This window comes from Vombatus ursinus, unplaced genomic scaffold (genome assembly GCF_900497805.2).
Source record: "Vombatus ursinus unplaced genomic scaffold, bare-nosed wombat genome assembly UNPS02014798.1, whole genome shotgun sequence".
Taxonomy (NCBI): domain Eukaryota; kingdom Metazoa; phylum Chordata; class Mammalia; order Diprotodontia; family Vombatidae; genus Vombatus; species Vombatus ursinus.
The window spans coordinates 72,271,727-72,295,958 of NW_020954576.1; the positions used below are offsets into that span (position 1 = coordinate 72,271,727).

General features: G+C 36.8%; 1 protein-coding gene across 2 annotated transcripts in view; it reads left to right on the plus strand.

Moving 5' to 3' along the window:
- Positions 1-24,232, plus strand: part of LOC114050149 (WD repeat-containing protein 64-like) — a 172,956-nt gene that overhangs the window by 130,450 nt on the left and 18,274 nt on the right. For both annotated transcript variants that reach the window (XM_027871753.1, XM_027871754.1), the window contains 4 exons: positions 3,972-4,008; positions 6,141-6,289; positions 19,003-19,108; positions 19,940-19,998. In XM_027871753.1, the coding sequence (XP_027727554.1) occupies positions 3,972-4,008; positions 6,141-6,289; positions 19,003-19,108; positions 19,940-19,998 (351 nt within the window). The remainder of the gene's footprint in view (positions 1-3,971; positions 4,009-6,140; positions 6,290-19,002; positions 19,109-19,939; positions 19,999-24,232) is intronic.

Genomic DNA, 24,232 nt, shown 5'->3' on the forward strand with positions numbered 1-24,232 from the left:
GGGGTTCAGAATGGGATGGGGAGAGTATGATAGGATAGTAGTTTGTTAAACATTAAGAAATAGGTTCAAGTCAGAGATCAGATGACAGAGTGAAAGCATGTATTGCAGTGAGTTCCTCTCCAAAAATTTCTCCAAACAGATCTAGAAAATGCACCAGATCAAAGAGGCAAGAGGAGGTACCAGACCCATACCTGGCACCATCAGACCTATGCCTGAGATGGGAACAGATACAAGTTGCAGCTTTTTCACCCACTACATATTTCAGGATTATAGATTCAGGGCAGAGTAAAAAAAATGACCTGCACAGGGGGGTGGTATTCTTGGATAGGGAGACACTGGGTGGTATACCAAGAAAGGAGGAAGTTCAGAAGCCAGCAGAAATGGTGTGGCTCAAACCCTAGGTGTACAGCAGGGTCTCACTTCTAGCAGTCTTCCGAGGCATAATCAAGGCAGAAATCTCAAACCAAACAGGAGCCTACAATTCTGCCTCTTTAAAGGAACTGAGTTTCCTAGCTGGTTAACAGGAGATGAATCCAATAGCAGTCCACTCTTACCCAGACCCAAACCCAGGTCAAGAACTTGCAGAGCTCAAACCGGGGCAGTATAGCACTCAGACTTTGATCTGGATCAGACCACTCAGGAAGTACTCAGGTCCCTAGCCTGTCTTTGAGATCCTGGAATACCACAATATTCAATACCCCCAAGAAAGCAGCAACAGCACCAGCCCAGACCTTCCCTTCAGCAGTACTTCAGAGCCCAGCCCTAACATCAAATCTGAAGTTAGGAAGCAGACGTGAAGAATGGGTAAACAATAAAAAGAACCCCACAACAATGAATGATTATGGTGGCAGTGACATAAATGCAGAACAAGAGAATGATTCCGAAGCATCTACAAATATTACTTTAGAGAAAGACACAGCTGGGCACAAATTCAATTAGGATTTCTGTAAGAAATGAAGCAAGAGTTTTTTTTTAAGAGTTAAAAATGTTTTTTATATATTAAATTAGAGCACTTGAAGAAAAAAATTAAAAAGAAATGATGAGAGCTATGGAAGAAAGAATTGGAAAAGGAATTAACAGTTTAGCACAAGAGATAACAGCATTTTCTCCAATCAGCACCCTCTGAAAATTAAAAGGGACCAAATAGAAGCCAATAACTCAATGAGACAACAAGAAATATTAAAAACAAAGTTAAAAGACTAGAAAAAAGTAGAAGAAAATATAAGGTGTCTTATAGCAAAAACAACTCATATGGGAAAAAAATGAAGAATCATTGAGTCCCAAAAGACAGCCTAGACATCATATTTCAAGAAATCTTAATGGAAAACTTCCCAGACCTTTTAGAACCAGGAGGCAAAGTAGAAAAAGAATTCACTGGTCACCTCCTTAAAGAAACCCCAAAATGAAAAATTTCCAGGAACATCAAAGTCAAAATTCAGAACTTCCAGGTCAAAGAAAAAATACTACAAGCATCCAGAAATAAAGAATTTAAGTACCAAGGAGCCATAGTCAGGATCACACACAAATTAGGAGCCACAACCATAAAGGAGTAGAGAACTTGTAATATGATATTCCAGAAGGCAAAGGATATGGTCTTATAGCCAAGAACAATTTGCCCAGAAAAACTGTCTACGATGCTACGAGGGGTAAAACGGATCTTTAACAAAATAGAGGACTTCAAAGCATTCCAGATGAAATGATTAGAGGTTTAGAGAAACTTTTGAAGTTCAAACACAGGAATGAAGAGAAATATGAAAAGTAAACATTAATGAACAATAATAGGGGACTAAAACAAGGAAATACTGTTTACATTAAAATATGGAGAATATATGTACTCTCTAAACATTCACATTAAAAGGGTTCATCGAGGGGGTTCAATTAGACAAGGTGTTGGATGAGTTCAGTTATGTCCTGATGATCTTAAGAATGGAAAGAGAAGGGAAGAGCAATATACCAAGGGGATGGGAAGTTTGAAAAGAAAGTTTAGGGAAAATGTTATCATATAATCAGGATGCAAAACTAGACATCTATATAAATAAGGAGGGGATGAGGGGGAGTGGCTGACAGTTGAACCTCACTCATCTGAACTAGTCAGAAGAAGGAAGAATAGACACACACAGCTGGGTACTGAAATACATTTTGCTCAATAAGGAAATGGGAGAGAAAGTGGAAGAGGGGAGTAGGAGGAATTAGAGGCTGGGTAGATTAAGTCAAGGATTAGAACTAAGCAAAACAAACTCTAATAATGTACACAAATTTTTATAGCTCTTTTTGAAGTGGCAAAAATGGATATCTAAAGGGGGTACTCATAAACTGGCAAATAGATAGACAAGTTTTGATATAAAAATGGGATGGAATACTATTGTGCTGAACTCTTATTATACTAATGATGAAACATGCTACCCACCTGATGGAGAGGCGAAGGCCTCAGAAAGAAGAATGAGACAAGTAATTTTTTAGGCAAGGCCAATGCAGAAATTTGTTTTAATTGACTATACATGTTTGTAATGGGTTTCATTTTTCTTGTGTTCTCAATTGGCAAGTGGAGTGAAGAGGATCTTCGTTGATTAAAACAAATAAAATATTTTTAAATGAAAAAAAAAGAGAGACAAATTAGTTCAGATGGCTTATCAATATGCCTAATGGTAGAATTATATCAGAGCTTCAGGTAGTATGGTGTAGCTGGAAGAGTGAGAGGAACTTATGTGGGTACAGGCTCAGATGAGGGGACAATGGGGAAAGCATTATGGAATTGTACATCTTTCCCTCTCTGGCAGATAGGCTCAAACAGGGTACCCAGGGAAGACTTATGGGGCCCTCATCCATTGAGAAACTTTGCCTTCTTCACTGCTGAGTTTTAGAGACCAATCACACTGAAAGAGCTTAACTGTATACAGTTCTATACTCCTAATCATAGAAGGGGGGAAAAACCCAAATATCTTAAAGTAGCTACTATGTAGTCTGGGAACCAGTAGCTTCTACATCCAGGCAGCCCTAAATGTTTTATTTCTAGAGTCAAGCCCCAAACCCAGTTTAAAAACAAAAACAAAACTAACAGCCATTTTTCAAGACTGTTCCATTTATTCCAATTCAATTCAATAAATGTTTATTAAGAACCTACTACTTAGACATACTGTGCTAAGTGCTGGAGAAACAAATAAGAAAAAGAAAGAAAGCCTCAAAGAACTTACAACCTAAAAGAGGAAGACAATGAAAAAAGAGGAAACTGGGGGTGGGGAGGAGACACCAGAGGGTACTCATTGCACAGGGGCTTCTTGTTCCATAGAGTTGAGACCAAGCAGAGCTGCAGATGCAAGGTAAAGACTTATGACCAAACTTTCCAAAAAGTTAATGTCCAACTATTTAGGGAACTCAGAAGTTGGATTTCCCAGCTAGTTCCTTTCTCCTCTTCAAGGTTCACCTTGCCCTTTTTTTTTTCAACATGTATCTAAAAAAATTGAAGAGATTCCATGCTTAGCTTGAAATTAATGAGGTATGAATGGTCTAGATGGCTCAAGCAACTTCTTTACCTGGTTCCAGCAATCTCCCAGTCTCCAATGCTCCTCTAGCCACCATCAACAGCTATTTCCTCCACCAGCAGTTTCTCCACTCTCCTTTTCTTGTCTGGTTCCTCTCCTGAAAACTGGTTTGGCTACTGATTCCTGTTCTGATTGTTCCCATCTACCCCTTTACCAGTGGCCTCACTCTGGTTTCTCCTGCCACATGCAGTCATCATTTGTCTCAGAAGCCTATAGCTGCCCAGTGCCCTGTAACTGCCCCGTTAATCAAGTCTTAACGTAGGAAACAATGCCAGGACCCAAGCATGCTGCTTCTGTCCCACTGGCTGTTTTGTTTTCTTTTTCCCTCTTTGAAAAAAACTAAAGTCCTGGGCCCATAACCTACATGACATTACTACATTTAAGTTCTATGCTTTCCCACTGAAAATTATATTTTTCCCCCTCTCATTTTAGGGAAGTAAATCAAGTATATATGAAGCTGAAACTAAAGGTAGGAATGAAATGACCACTATCCTTTAAAACAGAAAATTCCTTTTACAACTGAGGGAAAGGGAGTGGGGGAGCCGGGATGTGTGAGGTGGGGTGTGGAGTTTGCCACCAGGTGAAAATGATTTGAAAATATTTTCTTAGTAATAATAATTTACATTCATACAGTACTTTAAAGTTTGCAAAATGCTTTACATAAATTATGGTAGCTAAGTGGTATAGTGGATAGAGTACTGGATCTGGAGTCAGAAAGAACTGAGTTCAAATCTGGCCTCAGATACTTACTAGCTGTGTGACCTTGAGCAAATCACTTAACACCTATCTGCCTCAATTTCCTCAATTGTAAAAATAGCACCCATCTCCCAAGGTTGTTTGTGGGAATCAAATGAGTTAATATTTGTAAAGTACATGGAACATAGTAGGCGATATATAAATGCTAGCTATTGTCAACATCATCTCCTTGTATTTAACAATAGCTTTGCAATGTAGCTAGCTCCTATATGTATTATTGTTCCCATTTTACAGATAAGGAAACTGAGGCTGAGAGAGGTTAAGTGACTTGTCTCTCCATGGTTACCCAACTAGGAAGTATAAAAGAAAGGATCTAAATCCAGATTTCTCTTGATTCTAGGTCCAATACTACTTCTTGTTTACCTTGCCAGTAACATGATGAGGAGAACTGTGTAGTACTACCTATTCCATCACGCAATGTAACCATGCATATATTTCTAGAGTTGCATTGTATTTGCATATGCTGTTTCTAGAAAATGAAACCCAACTTGAAACAGTACTACTCTTCTTTTTCTCAATCCTTTCCCTTCTACCCCAATACTTCAATCAATCAACAAGCTTTTATTAAGTACCTACTATATGCCAGACACTGTGCTAGGTTCTAGGGATATAAAGACAACCAAATAGTTCCTGCCTTCATGCATCTTACATTCTGGTGGAAGAGGTGGCATGCGACAGATATGTTTTTTGGAAACATACATAAAATTAACACAAGGTAACCATGGGGATGGAGGAAAATCACTAGGATCAATGGGGAGAAAGGGGAGTTAAGGAAAGGCTTCATGTAGAATGTGGCACTTGAGGTAAGTCTTGAAGTAAATCTAATATTCCAAGAGGTAGAGGTGAGAAGGGAGTATATTTTGGACGTGGGAGATAACAGCCATTGAAAAGAGCATGCGGGCCAACTAGGTGGCGCAGTGTATAGAGCACTGGCCCTGAAGTCAGGAGGACCTGAGTTCAAATCCGGCCTCAGACCAAACACTCAACACACTTACTAGGTGTGTGACCCTGGGCAAGTCACTTAACCCCAATTGCCTAAAAAAAAAAAAAAGAAAAGAAAAGAGCATGTACTTACTAGCTGTGTGACTTGTGATGCAAGTCACTTAACCCCAATTGCCTTAAAAAAAAAGAGCATGAAGATAGAAGACAGGGAGTATCTCATGTGAGGATCAATAAGAACAACAGTGGTTAGACTGTAGAGTTAATGAAGGGGAGTAATATGTAATACTGAAAAGGGGGCTGGATTTTAGAAAACTTTAAATGCCCCACGAAAGAGGTAAAAGGAAGCCACTGAAATCTGGGGATGGGGTGAGCAGGGTGACATGGTCAGAACTGACTTAGGCAAGTCACTTTGACAGTTGTAGGAAGAATGGCTAGGAGTGGGGAGAAACTTGAGGCAAGGAGAACGATTATGAGGATATTAAAATAATCTAGGCAAGAGGTCATGAGAACTTGAAATTGGGTGGTAACTGCATGAATAAAGATAAAAGGATATATGTGAAAGTTACGGAAGATAGAAGCAACAGAATTTGGTAACTGGAGACAAGGATGAAAATACTCTTAATGGACAGGGTTAGTGCTCATATGTTGTGGTATTTGTAACAGGACTTGTTTTCTAGCTTCTCCTCTTTTTATATTCTAAATTGATCCAAAATGAATTGATCAGTTATTCCAGTGGGGTTCTTTGGACCTCTTTACTCACCTCTAATAGAAAAATTCCAGGGCAAAGAATGCAAGATATCTAGCTTTGGTTTTCTAGTTACCTTCTTTCCCTTCCTCTATTAGATAAAGTTTAAGGTCTTAAACATTGCAATAACCATAGCAATCTGTTAGGTCAGTCAACAGGAGAGCATTCAGGTGGCACAAAAGGAGAGACAATTGCAGGGCAAAAAAATGACACAGCTATATTACCAAGTACCCTCTTAACTGAACACCCACCACCAGTCTTGGTCACTGCTCATGAGGATGGACATCTTCGAATATGGAGCATGCAGGTAAGGTTATAGCATATCATTTGTTTATAATGAGAATCATTTGAGGTGGAAAAAATATTTTCAAGGAATAATAGGCCATATTTTGTGACTCTTCCATTAGGCATTTACCAAGACTGCTCAAGTATGCCAGAGTACTCTAGTGTTCCCTAAATTTTTTTTAAAGACATTATTTGATGCTTAGCATCTAGATATTAAACACAGAACATTTTGTAAAATGAAATACACCCTTCCCCCACCCCGTAAATCTCCCATATAAACATAACTGAAAAACAATGTTCATCAAACACACAATACTTAAATGAATCTATGATCTCATTGATTGTAGGGATTACTTCTAGTGAAGCAGATTGAAAGCTATCCATGTCTTCCCATCTTTTACATCTCTTGACAAGTCTTCCTATTAATTTACCATGGGGATGAGGGAGGGGGTTCATCCAATCAATATGCAACGGACCTTCCTCAAGCTCTCTTGACATACAAGGATACTAATGGAGAACTTATGCTGGCCATCTGTTATCATCTGCTCTCACGACATGAACAGCCTACATTCTTTTTTCATTTATGCATTTCTTTGATGACAGCCTTTATAACACATCTTCTTTTTAGTTTCTTGTTTATAATCCATTTATGCCTACCATGAGCCATTCCATTGCCCTTTGGGTGATCCTCAATTTCAATTATTCAAAGACTCACTGTGCATTTAAAGTGTATGTCCAAGATACACATGTGTATACCAGCATATGTTTGTGATACACATATATACACATATATATGTGCATATATATATTTATGTGCATGTGCACACATACTCCCTGATGAAAGAGTTCTACAGGTAGTCCATCCAACTATAAATTGATACTCCTAAAGCACATCTGACCATGTCACTCCCTTGCTCTAGAATCCAATGTTTTTTTCTATAACTTCAAATCAAATTCAAGCTCCTCTGTTTAGCAATTAAAGTCATTCTCACTCTGATTTCCACTTACCCTTACTAAGACGATTGCACGTTACTTGCCTTCACATACTCTACAATCCAGTTAAATTGGCCTAACTTTCTGTTCTCTGTGCAAAACATTTTATTTCCCACCTCTATGCTTTTGTACAATGCTTTGCACAATTCCCTTCTTACCTCCACCTTTCAGAATCCCTAGTTTACTTTAGGATTTAACTGGTGTGCCTCCTACTGGAGGATTTTCTTATTCCCTTCATTTGTTAATGCTTTCCCAGACCACATTTTGTATATATTGTGTGTATACATATATATATATATATATATGTATATATGTAGTATATATATTTGCATTTACCTATATAGTATGTTTCCCCTAATAAAATGTAAGCTTCTTGTGACAAGGATTGTTTTTGTCTTTATATCCCCAGAAGCTAAAAACTGTGCCTTACATATATAGCATGTGCTTAAGAAAATGGAACAGTGCTATATGGAACAGTGATACACACACATACCTATACATATATGTGTGTATATATATGTATATATACATATATACACACACACAATACATACATATAGGTATACTTATATACACACATATGTATGTATGTGTACATGTGTGTGTGTGTGTATGTATTTAACATATGCTTGCTGAATGGATACATAGTATCCCTTTCCCTGGATGTCCTTCCTTTACCCTGATGGAGAGAGATGCTGAGATTTGACATCAGGTGATGACAAGAAGTGAGGGCAGACACACAGTGGAAGCCAGGAATGCCACATTCAGAGTCAAAAACTGGATGAGATCACTAAGACAGTACTGGTGACAGGAGGTGTTTTTTAGTTGGGTTGAGCTACTGGGTCCACTCACTTGTCCTTGGAGTTGAACTAGCTTCAGTTAGAAGATGTTGAAGGTGCCTATAGCAACAAGACAGTCAAATGAGATCAGAAAATATCATTGGTCATGGAATTTGTTTACTCGTAAGTTCACTTGGATCTCAAGTCCATTTCCCATGTTGTAAGCCCTGGGTCCAGAATTCTTCCAGGGTTTCTGCCTTTTTCACAGGTGAATCAAACATTAATTAGGTACTCCTTGCCCACTGGAAGGGGATAAGCAATGGGGAACTAAATAAATTCAAATAACATACTCCCTAGAACTCATGGTTGGAGCAATTCTGTACAGTGTGGGGGACTTCCTAGATTGCGGAAGAATCATGGGTTCACAATGATTTGATAGATATCTTATTACTTTGTTACACATTAGTTCCTTCTTATGTACTATTTGCCTATCAATTCTATGCTTAAAAAAACCTGTCACATATAATATCTGAGCATGATTGTCTATTCTTATGTAAACTACATTGTACTGAGGTTATATGACTACCACTCACTAAAATATAATAAATTCAGAAAGAGGACTGGGTTCATTAGTAGGTAGAGGTTAAAGGGCTAAAATCTGACTGTGTAATTCTTTAAATACACACATGCCTTGACAACTAGTTGATGCTACCCCACAGAAAGATTTAGAGCTAAGTAACAGAAGGTCTCTAGTTCTGAAAAACAGAGCATCACACTTACTCTTCCTCCTAGTGGGGCACACACAAACCACAAGGGTGAATATGGGGCTTCCCAGGATCCAGATCCTTTGAGCTGGACAGGATTGGCAAGTAACTATCAATGCTACCCAGTGGTTAAACAATTAATATAATAGTCTAAACAATAGGCATCGCTATTTCATTTGTTTTTTCCTCTGTCGGTAGTTAAGTCAAACTTAGAATAATTATGCATCTCAGGAGGTACTGTAATGTTCCACAGAGGTTCCCAAAGTGGGTGATACCACTCCCTGGGGGATGTTAGAATGATCGGGGTGGGGGGTGGTAGCCTCTGGTGCAACTGGGGGGCACTGAATAAAAATAAGAGGGCTGTGCAAGCATAAGGAAAGAAGAGAAGAGAAGTTTGGAAAATTGTTCATACATGTTTCATCTGTTGTGTAACAGAGTTACATTATTTTCCAAATAAACACAGAAAATGCAAGTTATAAAGGATCAGGGGTCAAGTTTGCCAACAGGTCTTAACAAGCAAGTGTTGGCAGGCAAGTGTATCATGCATTGTCAGGAAATACAGAATGCATTGGCAGGAATATGTGCGGGTAATGACTTGTTTACAATACAATATTATATAGTTACATGATGCTATATTGTGTCATCAAAATTTCAATGCAGGAAAAAATCCACAAATTTACAATAAATTATTAAATTTAAGATGTATCATTTCAAAAAATATTTTATATTTTAGAAATGATGTGAATCTTTTAAAAAACCCCTAAAGAATTAAAGAAAGTAGATTTCCGGGGGGAGGCATTGAGTAATTATTTTAAAAGGGGCAGTAAGCCAAATAAGTTTGGGAATCTCTCTTCTAGGATATGAGATAACCAGCACAATGTTATCTACAAAGAAAAGCATTCAGAGGACTTCACCATCTAGAGGGAATTACTATTCAACTTGAATTTTGCACTAGATTGTCTCCACATTAACAATTTTGGCCAACACCCCCATGTTTTCTCCCTCAGTTGATATCAATGATCTAAGGGTCATCAAGCAAAAATGTTTTTAGTTGTTATATCTTTAAAAGAATATTACATAATTTTGGCACACGCATGGGAGGCACATTATTGAAAGATAATTTTTTTTAAGGCAGCATTTTATACTATTAAACCAAGCATTTTTTATATCATGGTAGGACCTAATAGTCTCTATATCATGCAGTCAGTTATGTAACAGTAAAGATGTGGTCAATAATGAACACTTAAATGTGAAAACCTTATCAAGGAATGCCTTCTTATTAAGGAATATCCATTCTCTTAGCAAGTACAGCAATATATGTATACATTATTCTCAAAAATTTTTCTATAGATAGAAAAGTGAGCGTGTATGTTCTCTTCACAGACTTTCTCTTATAGTGGTCAATATTTTTCCCCACATTTTTGGCATTTTTGTAAATATTGAGAATTGATCTCTCAATTCCTTCAAAATCTATCACAGAACCCCTCTGTATATTTGATCTACTTCTGGTGTTCTTCCCATTTTTGTCTTCTTCAATGCTACTGATGTTAGAGTTTAAATACAGGTTCTACTACCCTTGATAATGAAAATAGTTTGTTACAAAAATATTTGCAGATCATTTCCATCTTTCATGAATTTGTTGTCTTTCTTTCAATTTCATCCTTAAATGCCTACCAGATGATGCTGGGGTATTTTGCCAAATTTTCTTTAAATCATTGCCCCTCTTCTGTTTCTCAATATCTTTAGAAGCAATGTTGCTCATAATAATCTACTATCCTTCTCTATAAGAATTTACAAATGAGTTTATTTTCTAAACTAGCATTTACTCTTGCCTGCCATTCTCACTGGCAAGTAAGTCAAGTTTGCTAAGGCATTCTTAGGCTCTTTTGTTCTCTTCAGTATAGAAATTGGTTTACATTGGTTAAACTTCTGTAGAAATTCTTGTAATCAATGTCAATCTTCTCATTAATTTCCAATTTTTCAGTGCCAATAACTTTTTGGGTGGATAGTCAAGCTTGGATCCTAGTCAGTTAGGACTCAGTAAAAAACTTGAATCTTCAAGGCTACAGCAATAATAGCAAACTTGGCAAGGCCTATGATTCTGATGTGATGCCCCCAATTTTTTTTTGCATGAACTAAGTGTAATTAAAAACCTACCAACCCAATAACATTAAGGCTTAGAAAAACAAGAACAGTTGCGTGTGATTTCTGAGCAAAAAAAGAAGAGTCTGCCAGAGTCCTGGGGAAGACTATCAGGGCAAAAGTGAGCCTCTTATCATGGTTACACATCCAGAAAGATGTGTCTTGGGTGCAGAGCCAGAGCAAGAGAAAACATTGCTAATTCAGGAACCTTAGGGGATTATATTTCCAATGGCCAAGCAAAAAAGTAGTCATCCCTCAAATGAAAGAAATATTCTAGAACAGGTGGTTACAAAAGAAGGCCAACCCTTGTCTTGAAGGTATGACCAGCACAAGATGAAAGAATGTCCTTAGTGTAACAGATATGGCTATAGTGGAAGTAGTTTTTGAACTTCAATAGTTAGCATACACATACCTTTATCATAGCTTATGTTGATGTAGCTTCCTCAAACATTTATATGAGCCCTGAAGCTGATTCAAGATTCCACTCTGAAGATAGGTAGCTCAGAGTCTAAAGGAATCTTAGCATTTCCAGTAGTTTCAGTAAAGCAAGTATGGAGCCTCTTCCTCTGTACCACATCTATGCCTGTCCAGTTGATCTCTTGCTAGATACTTCACTCCACCGTGTCTGGATTAATGTCCTGAAAGAGCATGAACATCAGTGCTCCTCAGTGCATGAGTATATTCAGAATCCATGAAAGAGATTCATCTGACCATCACGGTCATCATCAAAGACTCCATTTCATTTTACATTCCTAAGCAGGGAAAATTGTTCCTCTATGTATCGAATGAGTTATCAATTTCCATTAATCTCCGACATGTGAACAAGAAGTTCAGGAGGATAAAAATCTATAATTAGCTGAACTTTGCCAAGGGCTTATGATATATTTTAAATCACAGTTAGAGATGAATGGAAGATAACTGTTCACACTCAATATGAACATTTCAAATAAGATATGCCACTTTGATGGGTAACAGGTAGCCAATGTTTCAACACCTGATTAACAAAGAAGCAAGAGAACTCTTGGACCAATTTGTCATTGCCTACTCAGACAAGATCCTAATTTTTCCATAGAAGGAACAAGATCCTATAGCCAAGCAGGAGGAGATGGTAACTCCATCACTATGGCTTCTACCGTGAAGAAGAAAATGTGCCTTTCATAAAAAGAAAGTGCTATTTTCAGTTGTTTTAGAACCAAATGGCCTCCAAATGGATTTATAGTTTAGGACATTAATAGCTGACATTGATACAGTTACTTTAAGGTTTACAAAGTGTTTTATATACATCACATCATTTGATCTTAACAACCCTGTAAAGAAGCTACTATAGTTTTTGTTATTCCTCTTTTACAGACAAGGAAACTGACCCTGAGGGGAAACCAAGATAGTAAGTGTCAGAGGCAAAATTGAAACTCAAGGTTTTTCCTGATTTCAAGTCTATTTTCTTTTGACTATGTAACACTGTCACATGGATGTACAGGAAATCCAAGATTAGATCTTGTCTTTAGGAGTCAAAGCCTTGCAGCATTCCCTAGGATTCCCTAGTATCATTCAGCAGAATGAGTAAAAGTAGAGAAGGTAGTTGGTGGAAGTAAACCAGACTGTGGCTTGACAAGGTATGAATGGTAAAGGGACAAAAGGCAAGGGATTCAAGAGTAGAGAACAGAATGCAGTTGGACTGGTGAAACATACGATCAAGATTAGGAAAATAGGGAAGTAAGGCCAGAACCTGAGAATATGTTGTAGGATGGAGATCAAAGAGAGAATGATAAGTTAGGAAGAATGAAGCATAGGCAAAGATAGACTGATAGAAAGCTACCATTAGATAAAGGAATTTTAGAATTCCCTCTCCACCCCTATCTCTTAAGATCTCTCATTTCCTTCAGTAATCAGTTCAAATGCCACCATTTACATGAAGTCTTTATCACCAGCCCCAGCTGCTAGGGCACATCCCAAAATCATCTTCTATTTTGTGCAATCCATATATATGCATATATTATTTCCTTCAATAGAATGTAAGGTCCTTGAGGACCTCATCTTTGTACCTGAAGCACCTAGCAGTTTCTGGAACATAATTGGTCTTTAATTCTTGCTGATTGACTGATCACTGAAACGGAACACTTGTGAGTGATAATGAGATCAAGGGTGTGACCAATGCTCTGTGTGGCTGTGGTGGAGAGAAGCAACAGGTCATGGGAGTTAAAGAAATTAAGGAACTGGGAGGTTGTGGTGTTTGAAGTGATGTCAATATGTTTGCTAAAGTCCCAAATATGAGAAAAGGGATGGGATAGGAGAAGATGAAAACTGGACTATTTACTGAACTTGAAGAAAGAAAGAAAATTATCTGGAAACTGGAAGATGGCTGCCACTAAGATCTAAATGGAGTGATGTATTTGGATGGAGTGAATCTCGAAAGAAGAGTAATGGCAGCAGGATGAAGATCTGTGAACAGCAATGAAGGGCAAGGAGTATATATCCTCCTGGCCCAGTGTATTAGAGTCATGAAAAAGATTGCATATTTTATTGGAGAGCTTGGTCAGTGATAGAGTACCTTCTAGGGGCAGCCAAAAATATTAGGGTCTCTCAATGAAGCATTTGGAATGTTTCCTGAGTTTAAAGAGATAATCAGTTTTGCCTGCTCATTTCAATTTCTTCATTTGATGCCAAATGCCTTTCTAAATGAATGATTATGTGGAAACCCTATGTCCACTCTAGGGAGGGGAAAAGGAGCCTGATAAACAAGATTTACATGTCCAATAGAGATTTAATAAAAGATATTATTTACAGCAGACTGGAGATGGAAATGGGATATTGTGGGCCTTCAAATCTATATCCAGACTGGAGTGATGATATGGCAATTCCCCAGATTGCGGTGGTATGGTGGTTCCATATGGTGGTATGGTATGGCTTCCCAGACTTTTTATATAAGAAAATTCCTATCTCTGATGTATTCTAGAGAAAGTACCTCCTTTTTCAGGATGGTGATTGGTAGAAAAGAAGGCATTATCAACTACCTCTCCTTACAGATCTATGATTTTAGGGCTCTGAGTATAGCAACTGGTTGAAAGGATAAGAGGATGAAAATGGAATGCTCCCTGATTTACCAAAGGTTGGCTAATGTGTGCGCATGTGTTTGTGCGTGTGTGTGTGTGTGTATAAACGTGTGTGTGGACAGTCTTATCTCTTATGTTGGGTAATATGGAGACATTTGAGTCCAAGTTATTACAAACCAGTTAACAAGCATTTATTAAGTGTTCACTATGTTCTCAGGACTATGCTATATACAATAAATGAAACTATTCACACTCACAAAGAACTTGCATTCTTGGAGAAGACAACAAAAATATACATATATACATATATATTATATATGTATGTATATGTATGTGTGTGTATATGTATATATATATATGTACAGAATAACTATAAAGAGAACAAAAACAAACACAATGTAGTTAAATAGAAGGTAGTTTAAGATGGAAGGAACTAACAGTTTAGGGAACCAGGAAAGGCTTCAAGTAGAAGGTGATATTTGAACTGAATCCTGAAGAAAAGAGAGTCTGTAAGGCGGAGCTGAGGAGACAGTATATTCTAGGAAAAGGCAGAGGAATGGGAGAGGGAATTGTCATGTGTGAGGGACAGAGAGAAGGCCAGGTTGGCTGAATGCAGAATGTAGAAGAGGAAATAGCATACAAGCAGGCAGGAAAGGTTTGGAAAGTTTTAAAACACTAAACTGAAAAGTTTATGTTTGATTCTAGAGACAATAGGAAGCCACTAGAATTTAGATATTGAGGGAATGACATGGTCAGATTTGCACTAAAGGAGAATCACTTTGACAGCAGTATGGATGATCAAGAGAAATAGAGGGAAAACCTATGATGCAGAGAAACCAATTAGGAGGCTATTGCAATAATCTAGGCAATAATAGATGATAAGGGTCTCAACTAAGGTGATAGCTATATGAATAAAAAAGGGGTCATTAATAAAAATTAATAACTAATTAATTATCACTTATGGGATGCATGCCAATTATCTGGCAAGTGCCAGGAGAATGGCCTTGAGTTGTTTTTTTAAGTTAGGAATTAAAGGCCTTAGAGAGATATTTATTTTTAATGAGATTTTATGTATGAAATATTAACTTACATTCCACAGGGGAGAAGGAATCAACTTCCCAGACTCAAAGATCCTAATGGGATTACTTATTAATATAGCTATACATTAAGATAGCTATACATAAATGTGTATGTGTGTATTATACATATGAAATACACATACACACATACACATACACACACTTAATGAGAAAAGATAGTATTTGTAGTTACAGGATTTTAAAAAGCAGTAAGATTTACTTACATACAAAATACAAAATGGTACAATACTGCCAAGTCCTGACATGAAAGGAAACATTGCAGAAGTTAGTTTTGCTGGCCCTGCCACATCAGGTTTCTGTGAGTACAAGAATATGGAAGATGTGAAAGGGAAAGATCTAACACAGAAGTTTGTTCACAATAGAACAAAGGTTTCAGAAGATACAAGGGAAAGGCAGAGCTGCATAGGACACGGGAAGGTTATGATTGAGGTGAATGAGAATGAGAGATTTGTAGTAGGGGCAGAAGAAGGAAGTTTTCCCACAGGCAACCTTCAACTCTGAATTGCACAAATTCAGAAAGATGAGTGTTGGCTAGCTGTAGGAAAGTAGACTCTCACAACCTTCCTAATATTAAAGGTATGTTTCAGGACACCCTAGGTAAACAGTCACTTAACAGTGATTATCACTTGACAATCCCTGAGTTTTTTCCCAGGATAAAAGACTTCTCTCTGTTCTTAAAAAGTTTCTTTATCTCTCTGTTTTCTTGGCTTCTAAGCCTGAAATTATAAATATCATTAACCACTGCATTATAAATGTGTGTGTGTGTGTGATTCATTCGTACAAGTTTCTAGTGCAAAGAGATTTAGCTTATAAAAACTTATACCTGGACCTTCGAGGACAGTTGTTCCTAACCTTTTTTTTTTCATCTCTGACAAATTTTGGCAATCATGTGAAACCTATAGACAGTTCCTCAGAATAATGTTTTTAAATGTGTAAAATAAAATTCACAGGATTACAAAAGAAATCAATTATATATTTAATTCAATTTTATTTTATTCTCTGTTCCAAATTTTCTCCCTCCCTCCTTTCTCACCCCAACCCACTGAGAAGACAAGAAACCCATTACAAATATGTATTGTCAAGCAAAACAAATTCCCCACATTAGCTATGTCCAAAAAAGAAAAAGAAATATGCTTCAATCTGCATCAGCTCTCTATCTGTGCGTGTTTCATCTGTGTATGTATCATTATGAGTACTTTAAAACTATGGTTGGTTCCATTACGTTGATCAAAATTGCTGTCTTTCAAAACTGTATCTTTACATTGTTGTCTTTATATAAATTGTTCTGCTTATTTCGCTTAGCGTCAATTCATACAAGACTTCTCAGGTTTCTCTGAAATCATCTTGTTTATTATTTCTTTACTCTTCCTGTCCTATTTTTCATTTTCTTTTTTTTTTGCACTGAATAGTATTTTATTTTTCCCCAACTACATGTAAACATAGTTTCCAACCTTCTTTTTTCTAAGATTTTGAGTTCTAAATTTTTCTCTCTCCCTTCCCTCCCCCTTCCCCAACATAACAAGCAATCTGATAGATCATACATGTACAATCATGCTAAACATATTTCCATGTTAGCTATGTTGTGAAAGAAGAATTAGAACAAAAGGGAAAAACCATGAGAAAGAAAACAAAAAACAAAAAAAGTGAAAATAGTATGTTTTGATCTGCATTCAGACTCCACAGTTTCTCTGGATGTGGATAGCATTTTCCTCTATGAGTCTTGGAATTGTCTTGGATCATTGTCTTATTGAGAAGAGCTAAGTCTGTCATACTTGATCATCACACAATGTTGCTGTTACTGTGTATAATGTTCTCCTGGTTCTGCTCACTTTACTCAGCATCAGTTCATGTAAGTCTTCCCAGGTTTTTCTTAAATCTACCTGTTCATCATTTCTTATAGAACAATAGTATTCCATTATATTCATATGCCACAACTTGTTCAGCCATTCCCCAATTGATAGGCATCCCCTCAATTTCCAATTCTTTGCCACTACAAAAAGAGCTGCAATAAATATTTTGTATATGTGAGTCCTTTTCCTTTTTTCATGCTCTCTTTGGGATACAGACTTAGTAGTGATATTGCTGGATCAAAAGGTATGTACAGTTTGATTGCCCTTAGGGCACAGTTCCAAATTGCTCTCCAGAATGGTTGGGTCTGTTCACAACTCCACCAGCAATGCATTAGTGTTCTAATTTTCCCACATCCTCTCCAACATTTATCATTTTACTTTTCTGTCATATTAGCCCATATGATATGCATGAGGTGGTACCTCAGAGTTGTTTCAATTTTCATTTCTCTAATCAATAGTGATTTAGAGCATTTTTTCATATGACTATAGATAGCTTTGATTTCTTTCTCTGAAAACAGCCTGCTCATATCTTTTGCCCATTTATCAATTGGGGAATGACTTGTATTCTTATAATTTGACTCAGTTCTCTATATATTTGAGAAATGAGGCCTTTATCAGAAACACTGTTTGTAAAAATTGTTTCCCAGCTTTCTGCTTTCCTTCTGACTTCAGTTGCATTGGCTTTGTGCAAAACCTTTTTAATTTAATGTAATCAAAATTATCCATTTTGCATTTCATAATGTTCTCTGTCTCTTGTTTGGTCATGAATTCTTCCCTTCTCCATAGATCTGACAGGTAAACTATTCCTTGCTCTTATAATTTGCTTATGGTATCACCCTTTATGTTTAAATCATGTACCCATTTCAACCTTAATAATATTCCATCACATTCTTATATCATAATTTGTTCAGCCATTCTCCAATTTATAGGTACCCTCACAGTTTCCAATTCTTTGCCATCATAAAAAGAGCTGCAATATATTTTTGTCCATGTGAGTCTTTTTCCTCTTTCCTTGATCTGTTTGAGGCACATACTTAGTTGTAATATCTCCGAATCAAATGGTATATATATAGTTTAATAGCTTTGGGGGCATAGTTCTAAGCTGTATTCCAGAATGGCTGGACCAGTTCACAGTTCCACCAACAATGTATTAATATTCCTATTTTCCAATAGCCCCTCCAGCATTTGTCACTTTCCTTTTTTGTCAACTTTGTCAATCTGATCAGTGTTAAGCATTACTTCGGAGTCATTTTAATTTATCTAATTATTAGTAACAGCATTTTTTTCATGTTACTGTTGATATCTTGGATTTCTTCCTTTGAAAACTGTCTATTCTTAGGCTTTAACAATTCATTAATTCACTAGTGGTTCTAATTGTTATAAATTTCACTCAGTTCTCTATATATCTTAAAAATGAGACCTTTCTCAGAGAAGCTTTCTGCAAAGATTCCTGCCCCCCCCCCATTTCCTGCTTCTCTTCTATAGCTGCATTGGTTTTGTTTGTGCAAAAAATGTTTTAGCTTTATGTAATCAGAATTGTCCAGTTTACTTTCTGTGAATCTCTCTATCTCTTATTTGGTCACGAACTTTTCCCCAGTCCATGCATCTGAGAGGTAAATTCTTCCATGCTCCTCTAATTTGTTATGATATCACCTTTTATGTCTAAATCATCAATCCATTTGGAGCTTGTTTTGGTAGACAACCTTAGAACATCTAGTTTCTTTCAGAATCTGATAACATTTAAATAGTTGTCAAAATATTTTTTTAAAAAGTTCATGATCCTCGGGTTAAGAATTCGAGTTTTAGACAATGGGACAGAGAGTGCTGTAACCAATTAGGCTAATATTCAAAGTGCATCTTTTGCCATTTTCCTTCCCTTTTTCACTGGCTTGGTTCTAAAGGAAAATTCACCCCAGAGGTAGAAGAGCTGAAGGAGTGTCTGGATATAAGAAACATACCCAGGGTATTCTATTTATAATTAGAAATTTAACTTCAAATTTAAGCTTTGTAGGAAGAAAATCATAGCAAAGTTTTTGTTTATATTATTCTTCATTCAGGGGAAATTACTGAAGGATATGTTACCTTTCACAAAACACTCTGCAATTTCTCTGACTACACTGCACACTGATGTGTGTGCCAGAGTGCTGCTTGCAGGAAACATGGGTAAGAGATCACTCTCTTCTGGGGTTTCCCTCACCCACCTATCCATGGGCATCATGATAACTTATGTGTTAGAAAAATGGTCACAAAAATAATCTCATCAAATATACTAGGACAATGGCAAGATTAAGAGGTTGCTTGTTCTAGTACTAGACATAGAATATAGGATCAAGCATCGGAAGATTGTAATTTTATTCCTACTTCTTCCATTGACCCTATAATCTCAGGCAAACTGTTCTCTGTTTTCCCATCTGTACAATAAGGCTATTGCTACTTTCCAACCACCCACATTGTTGTGAAGAGTACAAATTGCCATCACTCCCTTAGCATAAAAGGAATAGTCTGTATAAACCTACACTGACGAAGGGAACAGTGACATTATAGAGGAAGGGAAAGGGATAATTAGTTCTTGCTCTTTTTATAGCTGGCCTTTCATAGCTATTATTTAAACTAAGTCAGAATTAATAAGAAGGCAAGTATCTTTTTAGTAATTTGTATTTCCTTTAAGGAATGGTCTTCTTAATTTCTATTAATTATTGCATATGTAATCTCTTGTCCAAAAGCTTTTCATTCTCAGCTATTAAAGTGACATTCATGATAAATGAGGCATGAAAAATGATGCTGTGAAAGTGGGCACTTTGTGAATTATGCTCAGAGGAAAAAGACATATCCAGGTTGTTATGAAGTTTTGTTTCTGGCTCCTCTACCTCTAATTTATTCAGCATTTTAAATAGCTGAGCCCTTGGAAATTGGCAGTATGAATGGTATTTATCTAGAAACCACAGAATACTCAATTAAAGAGTCTAAATCTCTAAACATTTATATTCTATACAGAAGGCCATGTTATCCTCTGGAATATTGGTTCCTTCCTGAACCCTCCATATGATGAAAAGGTGAGAACTCACTTTTGCTCTTGAATCAATCAATCAACAAGCATTTATTAAGTGCCTACTATGTGCTGGGAACTGTACTAAATAGTAGACAAAGACAAAAATGAAACAGTCTCTTCCCTCAGGGAGTTTAAATTCTATCAAAAGAAAACACAGTCTGGATCCTCAATGAGCTTAAAAGTTAGTTGAAAAGACAGAAATTGGTGTATTACTTTGGTCAAGTCATTCAGCCTCTCTGGATCCAATTTCATCTGTAAGATGAAACTACCAAACCAGATGACTAATAAAGCTTATCCCAGGTCTACATCTATGGTCTTACATGAATCTATATATACATCAAAAGATAGTTAGATGGCTAATACGGAAATATACTTTACATGACTTCACATGCATAACTGATATCATATTGCTTGCCTACTCATGGGGTGGGGAAGGGGTAGGAAGGAGAGAAAGAATTTGTGACTCAAAAATTTTTAAACTAGATATTAATTTTTAAAAATGTAATCAGGAAATATTTAACAAAATAAATAAAATATATTTTTAAAAAGATACTTAGCAATGGTCTGCTGGTATAGGTAGGAAAAAAGTCAAGAGGCTGAGTTGTCCACCAAGTGAATTACCAGTTTTTCTATCTTCTCTATATGTTAATTTATAATGCAATAAAATGAAGAGAATGATATTTTGTATCTGCTATTTGTTTTAAAGACATAAATGGGCCTAATACTATATATTATATTACTAACTTCTCCTTTATTGAGCTGTCAATTATACAAGCATGACAATTTTAGAACTAGAATAAATATTGATGCATTATTGTTGTTGTTTTTGTTGTTATATTATTACTAGTATCGTTTGTTATTTTTGTCATCCAAACTTCTGTTTTCCTTGGTTTGGGGAATTCTCAGAGAGAAAAAACTCTATCTTTGCCAATATGCAACTTTTCTGCAACAAATAATCTTTAAGAGTTTCCTAAGGTACTAAGAAATTAAGTGACTTGCTCAAGGTCATACAGTCAATATGTATCAGAGGGATAATGTTTTATATTTTTTCACAGCATTAAGATTAAGACATAATAGTAGCAAGGTATTTTAATCCATTATTTTGTTTAAAATCATTACAAATTTATTACCTCATTTTATGTATTTAAACCTAGACCTACAGAACATAGAGGGACTTATGTAGGTCATCTAGTTCATGCCTCTGCTTCCACTTCAACCAAATAGGTATCTCAGGGAATGAGATTTGAAACCCAACTTGCCTTATCAAATATTTCTTCTGTCTAGCTCAGCTCCACGTAATAGCCAGTCTCAATACCTGTGTGCTAAAATTAAGCACCTGCCAATTTTTCACATATACGTGGCCAATACTTGACAAACCGTCCCTGAACGTTTTATCCCAGTGGGGATGTGTCCCATTTAATCCAGCCAAACCTAGTCCATGCCAAGCAGGCACAATCTGTTAGCTAAACAAATAGTCAGTGCATTTGACCTATAGTGATAAGTAGAACTAATGTTTTTAAAATTAGGCTTCCCTGCTAGGTACAATAGCTAGCATTCAATTTTTAATTGTAATAAATAAAACAATTGTCATAGACATGATCTGAAAATTAGCCCTTTTGCAGAAAACAGTTGTTATACAAGTCAGTACTGATACAAAATGGTAGGTTTTTTATCTGTCCAAATGCTGAGAAAATCTTGATTTGGGCCTTTCAAAAAGTTATTTTTAAAAAGATGATGTTGTATTGAAATGGGTTTATTATTAATTTTATTGTAATCAATAATGCCATCTTGCAAGTGAATATGATACTTCATAGCTTTAAAAAACTAGTTCCATATATATATAAAATCACTCTGACTTTCACAGCAATCAGGTATTTTTTCCACTTTACATATATAGGGTAAATATAGGAAACAGAATCAAAAAAGGTAAGTGATTTGTATAAGGTCAAAGAGTGAAGTTAATTTTTTTTATTTTAATTTTAAAATTTTAAAATATTTAAATGTTAATTGAGTTAAAAAAAAACAAGCTCTCTTTTTTAACTCTCTATTTGAACTGACAAGGTAAAACAGTAAGACCTGTCCTTTAACACTAGTGACATGAAGCTATTCCATTGTATAAATATAGGCTATGGAAGGTAGGATCAATAACCTCTTTTCAAAACAGGGGCCTGTAAGAATTGGCCTATGTGAATATGAAAAACAGGACATTTAATTACAAGAGAGGATTAATGAAAGGAAAAAGACGACTGTATCTTTATGTAGCAAACAGGAAAAGAGGGGACCCAAGGTACCAAGCCCCTCAAACAAAAGAACTCAAGAGGGATGTCACTATAATCTTTGTAGCCAAAGGGATACATGAAACCTGAATTAAAAGAATGTGAGAACAATACATTTCTGGATATGAAGTGATATAAACCCTAGTAGGAATGCTAATATGAATGCCTAAGAAGATCTGTTTATTTGGACAAAGAGCCCTTATTCTGGCCCCTACTGGTATTATCAAAATTCTCTCTGCTCTCAATGAAAGCATCTTTTGGCTATAATGGATTCTACCCAGGAATGCTGTGACATGGAGAATGAAGCCATCTTTTCTGTGAGGATCGCAGATTGGAAAGTGAGGAGAGTGATAAGGGAATGCCAAGAAAGGAAGAACACTTACAGCTGACACCCACATGAGGTCTCATTTCTCTCTAATAATGTCATTGCTTCAGAGGTAACCAAGCCCTGGAAGGTCTTACCAATGGGACAACCACTGACACCTCTACATTTGGATTTTCGGGGTAATTATGAACCCCAATTCCATACAGACAATGCTGGCACTTTTCAAAAAGAGCTTTACCAGGGAACTATGCAAGAAAATAATATCAAGTATAAAACTGAATAGTTTACAAAGTACAGAAACTTTGTTCTAAAGTAACTACAAGCTGGGTGCAGATTGGCAGACACAACTGGAAAGATGTTGCAACCCTATTCCTATTCTATGCCTAAGCCCCCATCTGAAGAACCTTGGCTGAGGAAGGTCTTTCCCCAACCTCTCTCCCAAGTTTTTAAATCATCCTGCATTCACCCTGCAGATAGCTTAACTGTCCTTATCCTAGAGGTCTCTATGACTACTCTCTTTGAAATGTCTCTATCCTCAATCCTGGTCCATTATTCTCTGCCTGATAGGGTTCGCCTGGAATAGCCTTACTAGCCCATTTCTAAGGTTCACTCCATCATTAAGGAAGCTCAGCCTTTCAAACTGTTGTTCTAACTAGTATCCAGGTTCAATCTCACCACATGGGGAAGTCACCTAACCTCCATGGGCTTCAACTTCCTCATCCATAAAATGAGAGTGTTGGTCTATATGCCTTTAAGGTCTCATCGAGGTCTAGATCTATGATCCTATGGTCCTGTGAACCTACAAAGATTAATAATAGACAAGTAAAAGAAGGGTCATTTATTTGATCATGGAACAAAACTGTCAAGCAGTCAGGGTGTAGTCAGTTTTAACAATAGGCTAATGAAGATGTTCCAGGCAAACATCTGAAGCAAATCAGGCTCTAGACTCAGTTTTTGGTGACAGCCCCAGTGTTTCAGGATCATATGGCAGAGGCTAGATTGGAGGCCTATGCTTGGGCTTGAATTTCTAGACTCTGTCTCTCTAGACAGGTATTAATCAGGCCTTATGAAGTCATTGGGGAAAAAACCTTGACTACCACTTTTGGTCATCTACTTTCAGCTTTGGGATTTTCAAAGTCCCACAAAAGGTAATAACTTTAGCCAGACACACATTTATTTGGATCTTCCCTTTTGAAAACTCTCTTCCCAATCTGGGTTCCATTGTTCTCTTCCCTCATCTCCCCCAAGATCCATATGTTTCCTCCTTTACATCTTGCTCACAGCAAGAAGTTGCTTTAGATCCACACTGACAAAAGCTTAAGGTTATGTCATGTATCAAAGATATTTGCATTTCAAGAATGAATTCTACAAAGTTCCGCTTCTGGGAGCCAAGATGGTGGAGTAAGAAGTAAATCACCCTCCCTTATTGACCTCTGAAAGCCCAGAAAACATCAACCCAGGAAAAACCCTGAGCCAGCAAAAAGACAGGGTGCTGCATGTAGCCCAGGAAGTTTGGGGGATTAACAGGAAAGGCCCCTCTCACTCCAGAGGAGGGGAAGCAGTACAGAACTAGAGGCATCCCAGCAAACCAGCAGCAAACCCCACTGCAGCATATCATGGGGAGATCCTGAGACCCA